The 22,516-nt window shown below is 38.0% G+C and overlaps 1 protein-coding gene across 11 annotated transcripts in view; it reads right to left on the bottom strand.

The window, feature by feature from the left end:
• Positions 1-22,516, bottom strand: part of TBC1D19 (TBC1 domain family member 19) — a 90,830-nt gene that overhangs the window by 48,809 nt on the left and 19,505 nt on the right. For 10 of the 11 annotated variants that reach the window (XM_088131418.1, XM_088131417.1, XM_088131413.1 and 7 more), the window contains 8 exons: positions 21,262-21,337; positions 17,656-17,730; positions 17,075-17,138; positions 15,284-15,330; positions 11,693-11,803; positions 10,544-10,616; positions 8,428-8,466; positions 1,668-1,780 (listed from right to left, as the gene is read on the bottom strand). In XM_088131418.1, the coding sequence (XP_087987544.1) occupies positions 1,668-1,780; positions 8,428-8,466; positions 10,544-10,616; positions 11,693-11,803; positions 15,284-15,330; positions 17,075-17,138; positions 17,656-17,730; positions 21,262-21,337 (598 nt within the window). The remainder of the gene's footprint in view (positions 1-1,667; positions 1,781-8,427; positions 8,467-10,543; positions 10,617-11,692; positions 11,804-15,283; positions 15,331-17,074; positions 17,139-17,655; positions 17,731-21,261; positions 21,338-22,516) is intronic. The other variant, XM_088131415.1, reaches the window with a different exon arrangement.

The following is a 22,516-nucleotide window of genomic DNA, read 5'->3' as shown; positions in this document are numbered from 1 at the left end:
AGCTAACATTCTATAGTTCCTTACAGTTCCTTTTTTTTAGAATAGTTTTTATTAAAAGATTTTACTTATATAATAAGAAGTACATTCAAAGAAAAAGATATAGTAAATGTGAAAGGGGAAGGAGAAGGGGGAGGGGAGGGGAGAAAGAGACAAAGAAAAAAGGAGATAGAAAAAAAGAAAGAGAAAATAGAAGAACAGAAAACATGAAAAGAAATATAAAGAAATGGCTTCCAATCTTCGTCTTGGCAGTTATACATACAGTTACAATCAAACCTCTGTAAGATTACATCATAATTCCGTTCTTTTTATAACCTATTCTTTCTAATCATCAAAACCATAAGTCACAAAATCATTTTCTTTTTTATGGAAAGAGTCCATAAGGGATTTCCAGTCCTTTCTCTAATCAAACCAGTCAGTTTGGCCATTGCAACAAGTTCTGTCAATTTCACCAACCATTCCTCCATGGTGGGTAATGCCAAATGTCTCTATCTTTCGGCATATAATAGTCTTGCCACAGTAATCATATATTGAAATCATCTTCCATGACTCTTTTCCGTGTATCTGTCAGTCCTAAAAGGAAAAGTTCTGGCTTCAAAACATCCCATAGTTCATTTTTAAAATCCCAAAGTTTGCAGAACTATTTTTCAGACAAACTTGGAAATCATCACTTATATAGTTCCCTACATAAATTATCTTTAGTTTCTAAATCAGGATTTAAAGACAGTTTGAGAACTAAATAGGGCCTAGTTATTTTTCCAGTTTAAGATTTAGTGTACTGCAAATTATTAAGTTAGGCATGTGTGGACATGTAGCGTAATTAAATACCCCATGAATCCGTATCGTTTACAGAAATATATCTGCACAACTGATTTATGGGCTAAAGCATCACAGTAATAAATCTGTAGGTAAGTAGCACATCTGAGTTCTCCCATTACTTTACAGCATTGTTGTAATAACTTTAGGATTAAATAACTATGAAAATAGACTAGTACTACCAATATTGCCAGGGTAAGACTAGGAGAATTACAGCTTTCCTAAGATCCACCCTGACTTTATAACAATATAATGTTGGAGTTCAGCATTTTGCAGTGGGAAATGCTCATAGTGTATCGCAAGAATATAAGGTGTATTAAAATATGCTTTTGAATTATTGATTGGGGCCCACCAATGCATATTATTCGCAAAAGGAATAAAATTCTGTGAGGAAGGGAGCTATTCTTTCTAACAGGATTAAACTGAATGCCTTTTGAGAGGAGCCACCCTAACCCACACTATATTTATGGGGAAAGTGCTTTTCTCTTGCCCTATAAGCTCATCCTGAGTTGAGAAGAAGAGCTGCTGATGTTTTTCTATGCATCACTGCAGAAGGGCAGGAAATTGCACTTGGTTGTTCTTTAAACGCAAATGTTGGGAACGGTATCAGACAGTCCTTAGAAGTGTCAATATGCTGCAACTTCATAAGAATTTGTTGCTGTAAGAGGAGTCCACAGAGCAAAAGAAAAGTAATGTTAGAAAGTCAGAAGTTTGAACAAAAATGTTAAATGAATGAAGACGCCTCCATATGATTTTGCTAGAATGCTCAGTTCTGGAACCAAAACATACACATCTCAGCTGTTACATATATAGCAAACAGACATCCATACTTCCAATCTACTTTTCCTACTTACCTCTGGCTGGCTAGAAATATTCAGAATCAGTGCCCACAGCTCTGCTCTTAATGAATTTGGACAGCCTTGTCGCACATACTGTTGAGCTGCTGCGCTGTCCTGCTCCATCAGAACTACAAGAAATGTGGATGTTAAGAATATAATTTGGTAAAATACATACACAAATACAGATTTCACTTCCCAGTACTATATAAAGTAAACCTAAGAGGCAGCTAGTATCAAGAATGGTATTTGTTTCCACTGGAATTCATTCTTGGTTGAATGCACTAGTGCCTCCTAACAGTCTTGGCCCTTCAAGAACTGTATTCATTTTACAATCAGGAAGCCAGGCAATCCTTTTCTGTATAATATTACTTGTATGTGATAGAAGAACTTTTCTCTTCTGGCTTTATTTTTTAAAAAAGTGGGACATGTACAAAATATGGACATACTTTTTATCACATAACATTTCTGCTTCAGCTTGAGTAGCCTAACAAAAAATACCCTTAGCTTTAACACGATGTTATTATGTCGTATGTTGTTGGTAATTACTTGCTTCCCAACATTTTATAGCCTATTAGTTTTGTAGCAAATTTGTAATCAATAGGACCTATTCCACCAGCTTTTTAATTCAAAGCATTATTCTTAAACACAATTCTCTAATGATCAAGTTCCGTATCCTCTTCAACATTACACACAGCAATAGTCCCAAGAAAGTTGCTTAATTCTTCATTTTCCAAAAACCAAAGCAGGTGAGAATCAACTGCTGTCCTATTTCAGCACTTGCTTGAAGGAAGAGTTGTGCTATAACCTTTCCTCTTTTTCCCAGACTAGGCTCTCTTACAGTCTCAAAAACTGAACGAGTGAGATACCAAAAACTATTTACTTTTAGATGTAAGACAGATACTTTCTGATAAAAGAAGCTTAGTCTTTAAAACAATAAATACAGACTGACAGATGGCATCTGGTTTAGCATGAACATAGTTCATAATGCTGGCCTTACATAATGTGTTCTCCTCTCATCTTAGAATATAAATGTCCCTAGAATCAAGACTACATTCATTCAGGTCTTTATATTTCAAAAAAGGAAAGATTATTAGTGTGTTACAGAAATAAATCTGCTAGTATTTGAACACTAATATATGACTTGCAGTTATAAAAGAAGGAAAGAACCGGTCACAATCTTTGTTATCTTTGCCTGGTTTACCTATTCCTTACTACTTCTCGGGTACAGTATGTTGACTAAGGTGTTGGATTAGAACTGGAACATTCTCAGCCACACAAGCGATATGGGTGACTCTGAGCCACTAACTCTTTCTGAACCCAACCTACTCCCGAATAAAAGGTGGATATTAATAGAACAGAATAATTTTTATTTTTAATTTTTTTGCTGAAAAGCAAATAATACACAATTTAATTTTGGACATTTGGATGGTATTCTTACTACAATCATGGCACAGCAACTTTTAACCTCTAGGGCAGTGTTGTGCAAACTTGGCCACTTTAAGATGAGTGGACTTCAACTCCCAGAATTCTCCAGCCAGCCATGTTGAAGTCCACTCATCTTAAAGTGGCCAAGTTTGGACAACACTGCTCTAGGGCGACGAAGAGAAGAGCAAGATAGCGTCAAGTTCAGGATGACTCATCCTTCAGGATTGATTATATATACGGGAATCAGATAGAACTTGGTAACAACAATGACAGATCCTTGAAGAAATCAAAGATCATAACTAAAATTGCACACATTTGGGGACAAATTATACTAAGTAGTAGAAAATATGTTGTCAAAAATAGGGAAAGTTCCTGCTAATTAGTACAGTCTGTTCTGAGACAGAAAGGCAAATATATGATAACTTCTTTTAGGATATGAAATCCCTATATATTCATTTAATGAGTAAGGGTAACCTGATATCTATAGTGCTAAATGTGAAAACAAACGTAGCTGGCATGTCAGAAATTTAATGGAACAAAAGAATCAATGAGATATGACATTTCTCAGATATTAAATCTATAGGAAGGACAAAGAAGAATGTGCTGGGTGCACTGTTGCTATTTATGTCAGAGATGCCTACACTACAATCATCTAAAGAGTTGAATGGAAAGAATTCCAGCAAAGGCTAAACAAATCAAAAGCAATTGCCCCCAACTAAAATAGAGAGCATTGTTGAAATGGTGAAAAAAATCAGTGAGCAAGGGGAATACATTTTTAAAATCATTTCAATAAATAAATATTATTTAAGACAAAACCTTTGAACAAGTATAACTCGAACCATTGATTAAAAAAAAAAACCTGATAGATAATCAGAGCTTCTGACCCAACCTACCATCTGTGGGATTTCCAGAAGAATCTAGGTTGCCAGTTTTGGGAAACAGAACACTGGACCGCATCCGGCAAGTTCTTTTCCCCTTTGCAAGACTGTGATGTCCAATTTGCAGGTGATACATAAGTATGTGCAGAAAATACAAATGATTTGCTTACCACCGGCAAACTCTGAACAAACACAGAATGTAATCTCAGTTACAGCACCAGACTGTTCAAAGGTTCGTACCTGTGGCTTAATCTTCACAGAGCCAATTCAATATAAGATATATTTGTAGGATGCTGAATTAACTTATTTCTGCAGTTCTAAACCAGGAAACTCGTAGCTAGCTATGAACTACCATGGTCTGCATGTATTGAGGCCTCAAAGTCCACACCAGCACAATAGCACTGTAACATGCACAATAGTGCATGTAGAATGTAATACACAGCCCTTAGATAGTCAGGAATAATATAATTAGTAGAAATTTGCCCTTCTACTGTTGTCTTGTCAGACAGGCATTATTTTCTGTACAGCTCAAACACTAAACTCAAGAATGTGTAATGTGTCTGTTTCATATACACGTATAATAACGGTTCAAAAATATCACATTAGAGGATTTGCATTCTAATTCTAAACAAGTAAACTATCCTGCTCTTCATCATGTCACAGAGAACTTCATTAAATACCTTGCTGAAATCTTCACTGATATATTACATTTACAGCATACCCCCTACTGACTAAGGAAGTTACCCCATCAGAAAGGTAAAATAAGGTTCATCTGCAAAGACTTGCTCATGAAAAGTCCAGAATGATCTGGAAATTATGCCACTGTTCTTACATTACGTAAGGCCAGCTTATAGACTGATCTGCTTAGAATCTGTTGTAGAGTCTCCCCAGATTTTCACACTAGACTCATCTGTGATTCCCTCCTTTTCCCCCTTTAAATCTATGATGTGATTACACTTTGAAAACAGCCTACAGTTCTATTCACAGCTTCTCAGAGGTAGATATATTTTCTGTACAAGTATGGCTAAGATGGGACTGACTTGTTTAAAGTATGTGAGAAATGGACAACATGATAAAAGGGTATAAAATTACATGCAGCGCAGAGATTTGTATTTGTCTCCCTCAGTCATAAATAGTAGGATGTGTGGTTATCTAGTGTATCTGGAAGTACTTTTTCATAGAGAATACCTAAATTCTGGAATTCATATTATACTATGACTTTAAAGAGGGATTATAAAATTCATGGGGAAGAACACTATCAATGCTATTACAGTGGTACCTCGGGATACGAACTTAATCCGTTCCGTGACTCTGGGCGTATCCCGAATTGGTCGTAACCGGACGCAAATTTCCCCATAGGGTTCAATGTAAATCCAGTTAATCCGTTCCACCCTCCGAATTTGGTCGCACCCCAAAGCAAATTTTCCCATAAGGTTCAATATAATTACCGTTAATCTGTTCTGGCGTCCGCGGACCACGCGTCAGGGGCGGGAAAATGGCCGGGCGCCGCATGGCGCGGTGGGAAAATGGCCGGGCCCTGCGCGGCGGGGCGGGAAAATGGCCAGGTGCCGCGCGGCGGGGAAATGGCTGCGGACCACATGTCGGGGGGGAAAAATGGCCGCGGACCATGTGTCAGGGCGGAAAAATGACCGTACCCCGAGGCGGAGTTCGCACATCGAGGTAAATTTTTGTGGCCGGAGCTGGTCGTAACCCGAAAAGTTCGTTAGTAGAGGCATTTGTATCCCGAGGTACCACTGTACTTTACAATGGCTTTATATACCTTCAAAATTAGGGAGAATATATCTCCAAACAATTGTTGGTGCAGAACAACAATGGGGGAGAGCAATGTTTGAGCAATGTATGTTGGAAATTTTAATTCAGCAAAACTGTTGTTAGAGCACATGCTCCTGAACTTAAGCAAAGTGCTAAAAGTACACTAATTAATTAAGTAGCAGAGCATCCCATTAAAAAATAAAATATTCATAGTATATTTGTGTTGTATATAAAGTCTTAGCCTAGCCATCAGTGAATGCTAACATTCATTATAACTGAAATAACTAACATGAAAAGTAGATTTATTAAGTAATACATGAAGATAGCAAAGCTTATTCTTCACTCCTCACAAAACTAAGTCTTGGAGAGGAGGAAGCATATAAGCATCTGGGTATAAATCCACACTATGGCGATAACAATGTGAAGTGGCTCTTACTTCTCTGCTCTTGCTGTGTTCAGTGGGTTGCTGTTCAGACACCTTAATTAAGGTACTCTGTTCCAATAGAGGATGATGGTGGAACAGTTACTGTCTAGTTGCTATGATTTATTGACGCAACACTGTGTCGATAAAGTTGCCAAGGTTTACCATAATTTTTACTTTGGTGGATTCTAATGTAGAGCCATGTCTTGCAATGTTATCTGGGACTTCTTTTGGCCTCTGGACACTTGACAAAGTGGGGGTGGTACTTCTCTGCCACTTCTTGACTTCACAGATGCCTCTTCTGGATCCTTCAGGTTGCTGGATTCAGATCCAATCAAGAGATGGAAATGGCACAAGTCATTCTGCTTGATGGTTGTTGGGACCTGGATGGAGGGTCTACACCTTTCTTGGTCCTTTTCAGCCTCTCAGCATTATTTGCTACCATTGATCAGAGCATCCTCCTAAACCAAAGGTGAGGCTGGGAGTCAGAGTCACTGGTGCTCTGCTTCAGTGATTTTGCTTTTTCCTAAGCAGGTAGGAACTGAAGTCAGCCTGGTGGGCCTTCACTTGTAAGGTCTTCAGGCACAATTCTTTCCCCTTGCTGTTTAACATCTATATGAAACCACCAGGAGAGCTCATCCATCAGTTGAAGATGAGGTACTATCAGTGGAATCATCAAGGTATCATTGTACTCCACTTTGAGCTCAGCCTGAGATACTGCAAAAGGCTTCAACCAGTATCTAGAGGATGTTAAGCCTGGATGGGATGTAATAGCCTGAAGCTGAATACCAGGTTCCTGTACCTCTGTTGCTGGCCTTCCACAAATTACTTAACACCAAATTGTTCTTCGCTGTTCGTATTGATTGTTCTTATATTTACATTTGAGTTACATGTTTGTTCTGATGTATACCACTGGGAGTTACAAGAAACTGCAGTGGCATTAATATAATAAAGCAACATCCCAATTGGAAGATGAGATTTTTTTCTTTCTCCAAATAATTACTTATGAATGGGAAAGAAGGTTTCTTACATTCACTGATAACAGAAGGAATGAGCAAAAGGTGCAAATGGCTGAGACACTGTGGCTGCAAAGCATGAATGCCTGTGAAAAGTAGTCTGAAGATTATCTGTTGGTTCAGAGGAGTTACTTGTCATGTAAATATATGTTGCAACTAAACAGACCTTCTCTCCCTTACTTTCTTTCCTGCCTTTCCTTTATCTCCAATCAGTTTGCTTCCCTTTCCCAGTTATCCCATCTCGATCCTGGTTTTTTTTCTTCTGTTTTTGCTTTTTCTACATTGTAAGAGAACTTATTAAGAGTTAAATATGACATAAGTAGTTCATGGAGTGCTTTGAAACAGAGGCGGAGAACAATAACCTGTTCCGCATGAGTTCAATTTCTTGTAATTAAAGGCATGAGATTGATTTTTTTTCTTTCAACAGTAGAATGACAGTAGAACGGGAAGTGGAAAGGAAAGGGCTACACATACCATTTTACATTTTGACTCAGTATTACAGTGTTCATCAAGGTCTGCAGTAGTGACTAACCATCCAGCAGAATTAAGGTTATGTTCTTTTCTGATGCATGGACATAACTCCATTAATACTAATAAGGAACTTTTGTGCATAGAAGAGAAAAGAGGCTCTGATTATTTTAAAATGAAATTCAAAACAGGAATTCAGCTCTGACAAAAAGCTGTATGCAGGGACACACATGGTATTTTGCTTTAAATGAGCCACCTGTTAAGCTCTTTATCTGTAGCTAATACTGATTTTAATGTCCTAGCTATTTGTCAGCTTTCCCAGATAGATCAGACAGGAAACACAACCAGACGAGCTAATTCTACTTTATTGTAATGCTACATTAACAGAATCTTGCAAGTCTGAAAGTACAAATCTCCCGCAGTCTCCTTTATAGCCTGAGAAGCAAGGGAGGGTCCCTTCTGAGCCTCTTGCTCCACCCATTATGCAGCTGCAGGCTATGTCCTCTCTTATATGACCATCCCTAGGCAGCTTCTCTTTACCCAGTCTCTTAAGGTCTTTCTCACATACCATTACGCTATTCTGCCTTTTTAAACCCGCATGTCACTTTACATTTTCTACAACTGCAGCATAAGCCTAAGCTTGTTTACTTGGGAATCTTCAACAGGACTTATCTCTTGGAGTGTGATTACTACTTCAGTATGATTGCTCCTTATGTAACATAAAATAAAAGAAACAAATGGCAATTCTATTTTTTTAAAAAAAGCACTATGTTAAAAGCCATTATTCAACTTACCTTTTTGACCAATTCGTACATGCTCATTTTCAAAGAGTTCTAAAATAGTAAACAAAAATATAAAAAACTATTTTTGAGTTCTATGGGAATATTTGATTTCTCTCTCAGAATTCCTTATTTGAATGTACTGTATCAGACTTGTACGAAGATTCAAAAGAACACCCATCCAAAAAAAAAATGCACACAAATGTTTCTCAGTTTTTCACAGAAAATAGCAGTCATATGTTACTCTGAATTTTTTTTTCAAATCCCTAGTCAATTTATAAACTGAAATGTGAAGAAAAAAATGTAATTGCTGTTTAAGAGATTAAAAAGTGCCATTTTATAGTCATAGTAAAGAAGTCTCTACAGGCCAATAGCAATGATATTTTAATTTTGTTGATTATGTACCAAAGTTAATCTCAAAAGCAGCCTTTCCAACCGTATTCTCAGCAAGGAGCCCTTCCTATAATATAAGCAAAACAATGAAAATAAAGATGCAATTATCTTAATGGTAAACTTATACATTGTTTACTCAATCAAAAGCCTCACTCAGTTCAAAGAGACTTATTCCCAAATAAGTGTTGCCTTAGGCTGTGGTCCTATACATGGTTAAGATTTATCTCTCAATAAAGTATGCAGGGTTGCTCTTAAGATAAAGACTGGACAATAAAATGATACTATGAGACATTAGTTAACTATAATGTCAGCTCTCATTAAAATCCATCCTTTATCAGTTGAAAAATAACCGGAGATGATGCCAGGTACATCAACAGAGTCCAATGTACCTGAAGGACTAAAGCTCATCCCACCATATCATCATTTGTTTCTAAAATATGGCAAGACTTATTTCTTCTTGCTATTATCAATTATCCTGCTTTGTTACATAGTATTTTTTAACAATGATCAGGAACATTTCAGTAGACTACTAACTCATGCAGAACAACCTAACTTGCCAAGAAAAACCATATTCAATCTACAGCCTTTTACATCTGTGCAGTATGCCCTTATTCACCTATTATGCAAACTCATAATGTGCTATGATTACTTTGGGTTTAGTGCTATTTGTGAATCCACTTATATTCTCAGTAATAGGTTAAGGTACTTCAGGGATTTAAAAGGGTAAAATGTAGCAGTCTACATTTCCTTCTATTAAATATATCACATCCTTTCATGAGCACATACACCATAAGGCCCAGTTCTCATTTAGTTGATAGATCTGTATCTGAACCATGATACCTCAGACAGCATGACGATCTGTAGATAGAATGTTTTACCCCAGCAATAAAGAAAAGCTCTAAATATAGAAATATATCCTTTCCTAGTTGTCAACTAGTTTTCTGAATGTTCGCATCTTTGGAATGAAAGAACAACTAAGGCACATCTATCCTAGTGCTCCTTGATCTCTCAGAGGCTTTCAATACTGTTGACCACAGTATCCTTCTAGACCGGCTGCAGGGGTTAGGAGTGGGAAGCACTATGCTCTGATGGTTCATCTCCTTCCTCAGCAGTCGGTTTCAGTTGGTGTTGATGGGGGGAAGAGATTGCATCCGCGGCCCCTTGTGTGGGGTGCCAAATGGCTCGATACTCTCCCCTCTCCTGTTCAACATCTACATGAAACCCCTGGGTGAGGTCATCTGCCGGTTTGAGGTGCAATATAATCAGTATGCTGATGATACCCAACTTTACATCTCCACCCAATGTTTTGTATGCCGTCCAGAGTCCACTGGAGTTGGATGGCCAATATATTCAAATAAATAAATAAATAATTTGCCCTCTGAAGTGAAACACTTGGAATTCAGGTTTACTAGTTTCGGTGGAGGAAATTAAGTAATCCTCATCAATCATTATTTAATTTTTTGATCTGAATCCTTTTTTCCCCATTTGGTGTCTCTCACCCAGCCAGCCTATATTTTAAAAACCAAAGTTGCACACCCATTTGTAATGAAAACAGTGCTTTAAAATGTGCTAATTTCTAGCTAAAATAGCCCAGCAGAATTAACTTATTAAATACTCCCACTATTGCATATAAAGAAACAAGAATCCTAACTAGATCTATTGTTTATAAATATACCTTACAAGAATCCTTTTCAGAAACAAAAACTATCTTTACTGAAAATTAAACAACTACACTCACCTGGAGGCACATGTGCAGAATCATCAATATCCATCTGACCAATGTTCAGGTCTAATTCACTAAAATATTCCTTCTTGAGAAAAAAAAAAAAGATATTTTCCAAGAGGACAAGATGTGCCACCACATAAAATATGTGAAATCAACATTAAATACCAATATATTGTTTTAATTTGTAAGCTAAACACAAAGCCTAACACTCACACCATATAATAAATTCCATCACACTAGAATGTTAAAATCCCACCATCTTGGCTAAAAACACAATATAATAAGGCAGGGTTTCTCAACCAGGGTTCCATAGAACCCGAGGGTTCCGTGAGAGGTCACTAGGGGTTCCCTGGGAGATCATGATTTATTTTAAAAAAGCAGAGACCAAAGAAAATGCTCCAACCTCCCACATTGGGTTGGCCTGGCAGAGCACGCACGGACCCCAGGCAGGGGCGGGGATTGCACCCACATGTTCAGGAGGGGAGGGGAGTGAGCCATGCTGAGCAAGTGAAGAGAGAGGAGCAGCAGGTGTGTGCGTGTGTGTGTGTGAGAGACAGACAGACAGACAGACATGCTGCTGGGGCCTCCATGCCGGTGCTCTCCTTGAAAACTCCCAGAAATCATTTAGTTCTAGTTATAGACTAGAATTTTCTTTAATGTCACATGTCTAAACCCTGAAGAATAATCCTTTACAGCAGGGGATTTAAAATAGATGTATCAGAAATATTCAGCAATTCTCATATACTATGATTCAAGGACAGGGAACCTTTGCCCCATGTGTAGAATGTAGCCTACCACTTCTTTCCATCCAATCCATTCCCCCACCCCGCCCCCTACTTCTTCCTCTTCTGCAACAGAAGACAAAAAATATTTCCTCCTCCTTATACAAGAAGCAACTGGGATTGGTGATTCCCTTCCTCCCCTGAGCAAAGGAAAACCTGCTCTCCTACTATCCTCCCCAGCACACTGAGGGGTTGTAGAGAGAACATCTCCGCACTAGATTAAGCTCCTAATACTTTAAAGGCTTTCTGTGTCCTAGTAACTGATAACAACATTTTATACATATCTATTCTGGGGTAAGGCTGATTGAGTTCATGGCCCAGGACTGTATTGTTTAATTTGTTAACCTCTATTCTTAAATAAACTGTAATGGATGCTTACCAGTTCAGGTATATCTTTCACGTTCAGTGGGACCTGAATTAGTCCCAAGTGATTTCTAAAATTAGATTGCTCACTGGTGTCATAATTTGGATTGCGAAGGTTCATCAGCACCTTTAATAAGAACACTAGAAGTAAGTATGCATGTGTAAAAACGAAATAAAATACAATATTTTAAGACATCTACCTTAAGGCTACTATTTCTAGGCTAAAAAACTACAGATGACTATTAATGGCAAGAACAAGAGTAAAAAGGTCTCCAGACTTTTGCACCCCAGATCCGGTAGCTCTAGTCTACATTAACAGCAACAGGAAACATTATTATGGAGAAACTTTTTTCTAAAGCATCATAAAACTGTGATCTGGGGACATAGTATATACCCATTGTCCAACATGATCTATTCTCTCTCCTCATCCTTTCGACAGGCTCCCTATCACAATTTATAAATTTATGGAATTTATTAACCCTAATTTACCATGATCTGGCAAAATACAAAAATTTATGAATCCTAATTTTGCCATAAAGGAGAAGGGGACAGCAGAGGATGAAATGGTTAGATAGCATCACTGAAGCAATGAGCATGAAACTGAGCAAACTCAGGGAGGCAGTGAAGGACAGGAAGGCCTGGCACAATATGGTTCATGGGGTCACAAAGAGTCAGACATGACTTAACGACTGAACAAAATTTTGCCATGAACTGGCAAAATACAATACAGGTAGTCCTCAGCTAATGATTGCAATTGGGACCAGAATTTCTGTCGCTAAAATATGCGGTTGTAAAGTGCAACATCACATGACCATGCCACTTAGCAATGGAAATTCCAGCACCTCCAGTTGCCATTGTTAAGTGAATCACCGCAGGTTGTTAAGCGAGGATATCATGTGATCACCATTTGTGACCCCCTACCAGCATCCCCCTTGATCTTACTTGTAGGAAGCCAGCAAAGAAGGTCGCAAATGGCAACCACATGACTGAGGGACGCTGTGATGTCATAGAAACTGAGAAACTGAGCTCTTAGTTCGCAATCACATGACTGTGGGGACATTGCAACAGCCAGAACTTTGAGGACCAGTCGTAAGTGCTGCTCATTCAGGGCCATCATAAGTTTGAACAGTTACTGAATGAGTGGTCACTAAGTGAGGATCACTTGTAGTATCTTGGTTCCAAATTGAGATTTGAGGACAAAGCACTAACCTCTGAGATTTCACACTGATTAAAAATTATGATTAACAAAAACAATGGAGGTGAGAATCCACAGAAAAGAGAAGAAGGAAAGCACAAACATGACAATTCATTCTTTATCAAGAACCCACAGCTGGACATTCAGTATTTCTTCAATCAGAGGGTCAAACATGAACAATCCGTGGTATATCTACTACAAGATATAGAGAGTGATCACAATAGACTATGATTATGCTCTGATCCAACAAAACAATACCTGTATTTTTAAAGATTGGAAATTGCTAAGAAAGATTCAAGTGTACTCGTATCTCCTTCCTCACTTTTCTTTTTAAATCTCATTTTATTCATGCAGAAAAACCAAGTATCTATGCTAACAGACAATCCCTTAAGAAAACTCTAACTGGGGCTATGTTATTCCACAATACACTATCCAGGACTCATGGTTGACATATCATTACGGAGCCAATGTCAATCACTTTGACAGCATTCCATGATGGTGAGAAAAATACAATGTTCATATAATCTTGAGGACTCCAAGCACAGAGCCAGAGTGTCAGTATAATCTACTGTATATTTTTCACCTTTTCCTTTGCTGAATTCCTCTAAGTTTATACAGCACTGTGAAAGTTTGTAGGTGTAGGCCAAATACTGCATTAAAAGATGAACATCCAAGCAATGACATGTAAGGTGTGAAAAATAACAACAGAAAACACAGGAAGCATAACAAACACTGTTTACTACAGCAACTGCTTTTATGAAGTTGAAATGAGACCGATTTCATTAGTCCTAATTGTAGATAACTGTTACAGGTGCACTATAATTCAAGTCATCAGTAAAATTAAGACGCACAAGAACATTTAAAGTTCAAAAGTTTGATCTCATGAAGTAGACTGACTACTAGATATCTGCATGAGTGTTACATAATTGCCATTTATATACACAGATTAAAATGTGAGACTCAACCAAAGTACTGGCACTTGCAATTCTAAACTAGAAAAAACTGTTTCAAATATGACATATATCTTTTAAATGGGCAATTCAAATACTTATTTTTGATCTTATATTCTTATTAGACAAGCTATTTTAGATATATTCTGTCACACTAACATGTCTGTAGGAAAACAAGTTCCTATTTTTCACACTCAAAGGCTTTTTAAATTTTGCAAGCTTTAAACTAGGGTTTCCTCTATTAAAATCCTTTTGGGGGGCAATTTAATTTCTTTTCTATTCTTCTTGTTTGTATAGCAGCTTGCTTTTATCACAGTTGGCTTTTTTCATCTCTTTGCTGTCCATTAAACTTCTACCACTTCTGAATTCAAGTAAGCATAACTATAATGCTCATAGACAACATTATTTATTGTTTCAAAATCAACAGACACAAAAGAGAGAGAAAAGTAATCTCTGTTTTATACTGCAGAGCACTTTATGGATATAAAATTTATAAGGCATTTTAAACGACCATCTAGCTGCAACCCAAGAATATTGGTCAAAGAGTAATGAGACACACTTGGAAGCTTTTCAGGCATTTGTCACCGAGAAGATCTTTATCAAAGCAGCAGCAATTATCAGGGAAATACACGGTATTTCAGGTTGAAGTGTGATGGTAGATAGGCTTCAAAAGGCAAAGCACCCCTCCTTGAAGCACTGAAGCAGCCACATCCTCCATGGTCTGAGGGCTTCCCAAGGTTGCCTGCACATGTGTGCACATCCAGAAAATAGATCTGCTGGGATTGGTGGAGGAGCAAAGCAGTTATTCACACAGATACATATGGAGAAGATCTGGGAAAGGTCTCAAGCAGTTGAACTGAGCCTTCTGGAAAGCACTTCGGGGGGGGGGGTGCTTCTCTTGGGCTAATATGCTCCATGAAGCGCCTCTTCGAATGCTTTACGCAGACCTAATGAGCAGGGGCAAAAGGCTTGCGTGAACTGCATGTGTGTTAGAAAAAGGGCCCCAGAGTCTTCAGCAATACATAGGTTCCTCCATGTGAAACATGAAATTAGCATGAAATTTAGTCTGAAAAGGTTTTAATGGGTATCAGTAATGAACCTGTATGAAATAATCCCAGTGTGAACAAAATCAGATATTGTGTTTGCTGTATAGTATACATCCTTACAGTGCACAAAATGTCGTTTTATCCTTCTCCCAGATGAATATATCATAAATACCTTTGGCTTTTAGGTGATCCCTAATTCTACTTGTCTTATATTTGTAACTAGTTCCCTAACCAAGTAATGCCCTCCCAATTAAGTAACCATTTGAAATGGTAAAATCTATACTGAATATCATATTAAAGCTCATTTGTGAATCTAATGACTCAAAAGATCCATTCTTGGGAACTGTAAGATTTTATTGGATAAAGAAATGCATATCCAAAACTAAAACCTGATCCACTTTTTCTCAAAAACTTACCTCAAGAAAATCTTTAGGTGCATAAACAGGCCTGAAGTGACTTAGATCTGAAATATAAAGTTATTTAATCCTAAATATTTTGTAGCTATTTAGACTATGCATTCCATTGATAATAATTACTAAGTTTTGTTATTTCAGCCTCATTCCACTATTTGTTCAGAACAATATGCAAGTATATTTCCAGAGGAGTATATCGATGCAGAATAATTAAAAGCATTAATATAATAATTGAGAACAATTCTTAGAAAGCTTTTTTTAATAGAAAAGCAAAGAATACACAAACATATAAATAAATAATTGGAGCTAGTCAATTTTAACTTTTAAAATTAAAGAATAATGATACGTTTAAATAATCAGAACATCTGTGCACCCTTTGAGAGTTGAGCAACAGACACAATATTTCAGAATACTTGCACAGAATCTCAGTACAAAAAAGTCAGTTACTGACATGTGGAAAATGGAACAACATAGAAATGGGATCTGCAGCTTCTTGACTTTACTTTCCTCTTCTGTCTACTATAAATAGTTTTTTAGTTAACTTGTCTGTATTCTCTCTGCCTGAATGATCAGGCAGGAATTCCTACATCAGTTTTTAGCAACTTGAGTACTTTTACTTCTAACTACAAAGAAAACTAGAGCTAGAAGAAAACGGATAGTTGTGGTTGTCCATCATTAGTATGAAATAGTTCACAGCTTATCTCATGTATGGAATTTCCAGTAACAACAATAGCAAGCATTATCCACAGAAGCAAGCCTAGTTGTAAGCTTATTCTGGAAATATTAACCTCTCTGAGGTTACAACACCAGGAAAGCCATGGACTTCCCACTCGTGTAAAACAGCGTAAGATGTTGCCAAGACAATGGAAGAAAACAGATCGTTACATCTTGTAGAAAGCCCTTAAACCCTGGCTCTTTACCCAGGCACTGGGGAAGAGCGGTAGAGCTTGCTGAGAGTGGTTGGGACACCCTGGGAGGTTGACTGAGGCACTGGGTTTTTAGTTTTTGTTATATAGTTCTTATGGTTTTTATAGTTTTATTGTTGTTGTGAGCCACCCAGAGTTGTTTTAAGATGGGCGTCCATACAAATCTTTTAAATAAATAAATAAAATAAAATCTTGTATGAGAATATGGCATCAATTAGGATCAGCAACATCTCCCTCCCTAAATACATCCCCAGGAACTTGAGAAACAGTAAGTTCTGTCAGCTCAGCCATAAAACATTTTAGAAGGCAAGGAATATTGACAAATCTGGGAAAAGATACTAGGAGGTGAGCATAGACTCTGGGAAGCAAGACCTTTACAAGATAAACCCATAAAAGCAACTCTTTATGTAGAATATTGTCTCTGTTCTCTCAATAAACCATTGTTTTTGTACTTCCACCCATTACCTCAAAACCTTGCTAAATACAGAATGTCTATATCTATATATATCTAATTTGCCTAACTTTACATAGAGGGGCTGTACCCTCATCCTTTTCAGGTTTGCTTTTGTTGCCTCCGGTACCATAACAAGCAATTTGTATTTCAGTCGACAGTTGTACCCTTGTGGAAATGGGTGGGATAAATTTCTCCTACAGTGTATAATAGGATAGAGGCCAGAAAAGTACAACTTGGATCTCTGAACAGCTTTTGATATTCTCAACCTTCAGCACAGGGATGTAGTATGTTTCAGTGATTCCTTTCCTTCTCTTAAATATTCTCTTTTTAAAGCAATTTATAAGTTCACACATACACATATATTGCAACTATACTAACAGTGAGTATGATTTTCATAATACAGGAGTGATATACCTGGTTCATCTGTTCCCATTTCATTCCATTTATTCAAAAGTTCTTTTTGCTCATTTGGTGATCTCTGTGGAACATAAAAAACAGTATGCAGTCAGATTTGCACACAAACCACCCAGGGTCACTCTGTAATGCAGTGGGCAGTGACAAATTTGAAATATATATAAATAAATATAAAATTTAATATTTAGAGATATTGTACTACTTCCTTTATACTTTACATAATATTTATTTTATTGTACTATGGTAAAACCTTAATTGTCCAAACCTCCATTCTGCAAACATCAGATGTAAGCAAACAAAATTTCACTTTAGACTTCACTTGCAATAATCAACGTTTGGGTTTTCCCAAGCAGTCCAGACTATTTTTGCATTTTTATGTGACTTATTTAAATGACATAAATGGACAGAAACAAATCATTTGATATAAATTTGGATTTAACACATATTCTGATTTAACAGATCCCAAATGATCCATTAAATTGAAGTTTTACTGTATGATGAACAGAGTTAAAAAAAATTAGCTCCCCACATAAAATAGGGGACCTAAACTTTACATTCACAGGAAAGGCAAATAACAGTACCTTCTGTGATAATGGAATGCCAAGTTCTGTACACATACTGTTTAGACTCTTCAAAATACGTTTTTCCCAGTTTCCCTGGAACAGAGAACATAAATCAATACAAACAGTTCACCTTTCCTTCTAATTATAATTTCTAATACCTCATTTGGAAGTAACTATTTTCTCTTTTTTTCAGTTTAAATGTTAAACATCAGTATATATTATACACACAGACATACCATCCACTGAGTGGTTACTATCTAACCTATCTATTCCAAGCAGCACAATGACAAGTTCACACTTCCCAATTGTCATTAACACTGGTTTACTATGCACAACTTCAGAAGTAGTTTTTAGGTATTCGCAGAGAAACCCTGCAAATTTTCTCTTGTTCAAAAACAGAAGAATGGGTTGCATATTTCTGTTTTAATATCCATATCCAGTGAGTATGGAGCAGATATTATAAAACACAATCGAGCGCACTGCTCCATTTTTGAACAAAAGGACCAAGAGGAGATATGTGATGTTTAACTTCTTCTCTTCAGTCATTTTTCCCAATCAAAATCCTATCTCAAGCAGGATTTTTTTTCCAACAGCCAAAAAAAATATATCAATTGGTATATATTTTCCTCTGTGAAAGAAAACAGGAATGGGATAAAGCCTCAATTTAATGTACTGTATTTTAAAGGGGAAAACAGCTAGAAGAGAAAGGTTGAAACAGCATACAGTCAGGACAGAAATATTGGAACAAGGATAACTGTTTTGGCATTTGGTCTCTGTACACCACCACATTGAAGTTGAAAGGAAACACACCCAGATGGGAGGGAAGTCAGGACTTTCAGCTGTAATTCAAGGGGTTTGACAAAAGTGGGCCACTAACCATTCAGGAAGTACAGCCAGTGGCATACACACACACCGATTGTGGTGGCTCATAAGTAATGGAACAAACCAACATCATGACAAACATAAGGATCGCCTTTAATACCTGGATGAAAATCCTTTGCAGTCAATGACTGCCTGAAGCGTGGAACCCATGGACATGACCAAATGCTGAGTTTCCTCCCTCGAGATGCTTGGCCAGGCCTTTACTGCAGCTGCCTTCACCTGCTGCTTGTTTGTGGGTCTTTCTGCCTTCAGTCTTGTCTTCAGTAAGTGAAAAGCATGCTCTATTGGGTTGAGATCAGGTGACTGACTTAGCCATTGAAGAACATCCCACTTCTTTGCCTTGAGAAACTCTTGGGTAGCTTTTGCTGTATGTTTTGGGTCATTATCCATCTGTAATATGAAGCAGCGTCCTATCAGTTTGGCAGCATTTGGCTGAATCTGAGCAGAAAGTATAGCCCTATATACTTCAGAATTCATCCTGCTGCTTTTATCAGCAGTCAGGTCATCAATAAACACCAGTGATCCGGTTCCATTGGCAGGCATACATGCCCATGCCATTACACTGCCTCCACCATGTTTGACAGATGATGTGGTATGCTCTGGATCATGAGCTGTTCCTTTCCTTCTCCATACTTTTCTCTTCCCATCATTCTGGTGCAAGGTAATCTTGGTTTCATCAGTCCAAAGAATCTTATTCCAGAACTGGACAGGCTTTTTTATGTGTTTGCTGGCAAAGTCTAATCTGGCTTTTCTGTTCCTGAGCGTTACCAGTGGTTTGCACCTTGTTGTGAAACCTCTGTATTTACATTCATAAAGCCGCCTCTTTATGACTGTAGATGTTGACAATGACATGCCTACCTCCTCAAGAGTGTTCTTGACCTGGCTAGATGTTGTGAAAGGGTTCCTCTTCATCATGAGCAGAATTCTGTGGTCTTCAACTTTAGTTGTCTTCCATGGTCTTCCAGGCCTTTTGCTGTTGCTGAGCTTGCCAGTTAATTCCTTCTTTTTCAGGATGTTCCAAACTGTGGTATTGGCCACTCCCAATGTTTTTGCTAATTCTCTGATGGGTTTATTTTCTTTTCTCAGCCTAATGATGGCCTTCTTCACTCACATGGACACCTGTTTGGACCTCATGTTGAGAGTTCCAGTGAACAGCTACCAAATGCAAATGTAACACTCCTAACCACCTCCAAGCCTTTTATCTGTTTGATTGGTCATGGGGGACCCAGGAAACAGACCACACCTGGCCATGCAGCTGCTTGTCAGCCATTTGTTCCATTACTTATGAGCCACCAACGATGGGGGGGGGGGGTGTATGCCACTGGCTGTACTTCCTGAATGGTTAGTGCCCCACTTTTGTCAAACCCCTTGAATTACAGCTGAAAGTTCTGATTTCGCTCCCATCTGGGTATGTTTCACTTCAATGTGGTGGTGTACAGAGGCCAAATGCCAAAACAGTTATCTTTGTTCCAATATTCCCAGTCCTGACTGTATCTTCCTCTGTAAATCTTCCATTTGAGAATTTCTCTTCCTGCAATCACTCACTTTTTAAAAAGAACAGTCTGGAGAACAATGTTACATATATATAACATGTAAGATTGTTGTTTCTTACATGATTATCATATGTAGCTCAGTAATAAAAATGGAAGAATGTAATGGAACTGTCACACATCAATCCATCTGGGGACAATTTACTACTCACCCCAGGTAATGCTGTGCTTCTACTTTTACAGATCACTGGTTTTATTTTGTTTTCACCCAGCAAACTTTCATAACTGAAAACCCTTTCCTACTATATTTATGAAAATATTTTTGAGGTATGGTGTTCATATAACTGCAATTAACCCAGCTATTTAGTGTACAAGCTCATATATGTTAGTTTTTTTTAATGCTTAATAGCATATAGCAAGTATATGTTGAGATTAATTGTTTATTAATGCAGTGCTTTTTTGTTTGTTTGTTTCATTTTAACTGCCTACAAAAGATCAGAGATGTCTTCAGCCTTTATTGTCAGCTTCACCTTCAAACATTTATGCTCAGACAAATTTAATGGCTGGTATTATCGAATCTACTACAATAAAAGCTCAAGTGGAAAGTTTCAGCTTGTCTAAATTGTCCTGTAGATGAAATAGCATTAGTTGATTAGAATTTTGTGCGCTTCTTTCTCAGAATCTTGTAAGCTACTTTCAACATTGCCCTAATAATAAATCCTTCACCCCCAGATGTTTCTGTATGCTGCCATCATATAAGACCCAAACATCTAGTGTATATTTGTATAATGCTGTAGCATCAGACTCCTGATAGCAGCCTGAACTGAGCAGTTAGTTCCAAGTCTAAGCCTTTGGGGGCCTAATTAGTAACACTGAGAAGGTCAAAGTCACGAGAATTCCAGCAAGTACTCTAGTTTATTTCACAGATTTATATAGTTGCCCATCTCAAAGAGATGGCTCTGGGCAGCTAACAATACTTTCAAATGAGTGTCCTATATAAAAGCTAAATAGGGCAAGAAAGTTCTAGTCCTTTTTTTCAATAAAAAGGGGAGGAAGCTTGTTTCTTTTCTGAAGGGTGTACAGACTGTCTTTGTTGATTAGTTTGGGAAATGGCTACTACATTTCTTATGGATCTGAAAATCAGCTTTTACACAATGCATTCTTGCTTGGGATAAGTGGCACTCCGTTCAACACAAATACATTGCCTATATCCATACTTGAACACAAACAGTAATATTTAATCACATCAAACCTGAGCTTTCCTCATGTAAGCCAAAGATTCTTTCATGTGTTCAGGGGGCACTGATGGAGGACAAGGTAAAGGAAACCTAAAAGGAAAAAACAGTTTTAGTGCAAGTACTGTTTGGATCCATGTTTCTGGATAAACCTTTATACATCAGATTTTTCTTACAACTACAGTGGGGCAAAAAAGTATTTAGTCAGCCACCAATTGTGCAAGTTCTCCCACTTAAAAAGATGAGAGAGGCCTGTAATTTTCATCATAGGTATACCTCAACTACGAGAGACAAAATGGGGAAAAAAATCCAGAAAATCACGTTGTCTGATTTTTAAAGAATTTATTTGCAAATCATGGTGGAAAATAAGTATTTGGTCACCTACACACAAGCAAGATGTCTGGCTCTCACAGACCTGTAACTACTTCTTTAAGAGGCTCCTCTGTCCTCCACTCGTTACCTGTAGTAATGGCACCTGTTTGACCTTGTTATCAGTATAAAAGACACCTGTCCACAACCTCAAACAGTCACACTCCAAACTCCACTATGGCCAAGACCAAAGAGCTGTTGAAGGACACCAGAAACAAAATTGTAGACCTGCACCAGGCTGGGAAGACTGAATCTGCAATAGGCAAGCAGCTTGGTGTGAAGAAATCAACTGTGGGAGCAATAATTAGAAAATGGAAGACATACAAGACCACTGATAATCTCCCTCGATCTGGGGCTCCATGCAAGATCTCACCCTGTGGGGTCAAAATGATCACAAGAACGGTGAGCAAAAATCCCAAAACCACACGGGGGGACCTAGTGAATGACCTGCAGAGAGCTGGGACCAAAGTAACAAAGGCTACCATCAGTAACACACTATGCCGCCAGGGACTCAAATCCTGCAGTGCCAGACGTGTCCCCCTGCTTAAGCCAGTACATGTCTGGGCCTGTCTGAAGTTTGCTAGAGAGCATTTGGATGATCCAGAAGAGGATTGGGAGAATGTCATGTGGTCAGATGAAACCAAAGTAGAACGTTTTGGTCTAAACTCAACTCATCGTGTTTGGAGGAGAGAGAATACTGAGTTGCATCCAAAGAACACCATGCCTACTGTGAAGCATGGGGGTGGAAACATCATGCTTTGGGGCTGTTTTTCTGCAAAGGGACCAGGACGACTGATCCGTGTAAAGGAAAGAATGAATGGGGCCATGTATCGTGAGATTTTGAGTGAACACCTCCTTCCATCAGCAAGGGCATTGAAGATGAAACGTGGCTGGGTCTTTCAG

The sequence above is a fragment of the Python bivittatus genome, unplaced genomic scaffold (genome assembly GCF_059951505.1).
Source record: "Python bivittatus isolate LINGU-HERP-01145 unplaced genomic scaffold, Pbiv_v1 ctg000960_np1212, whole genome shotgun sequence".
Taxonomy (NCBI): domain Eukaryota; kingdom Metazoa; phylum Chordata; class Lepidosauria; order Squamata; family Pythonidae; genus Python; species Python bivittatus.
Note: the sequence above shows the minus strand (reverse complement) of the source record. Positions and strands in the feature narration are given on the sequence as shown.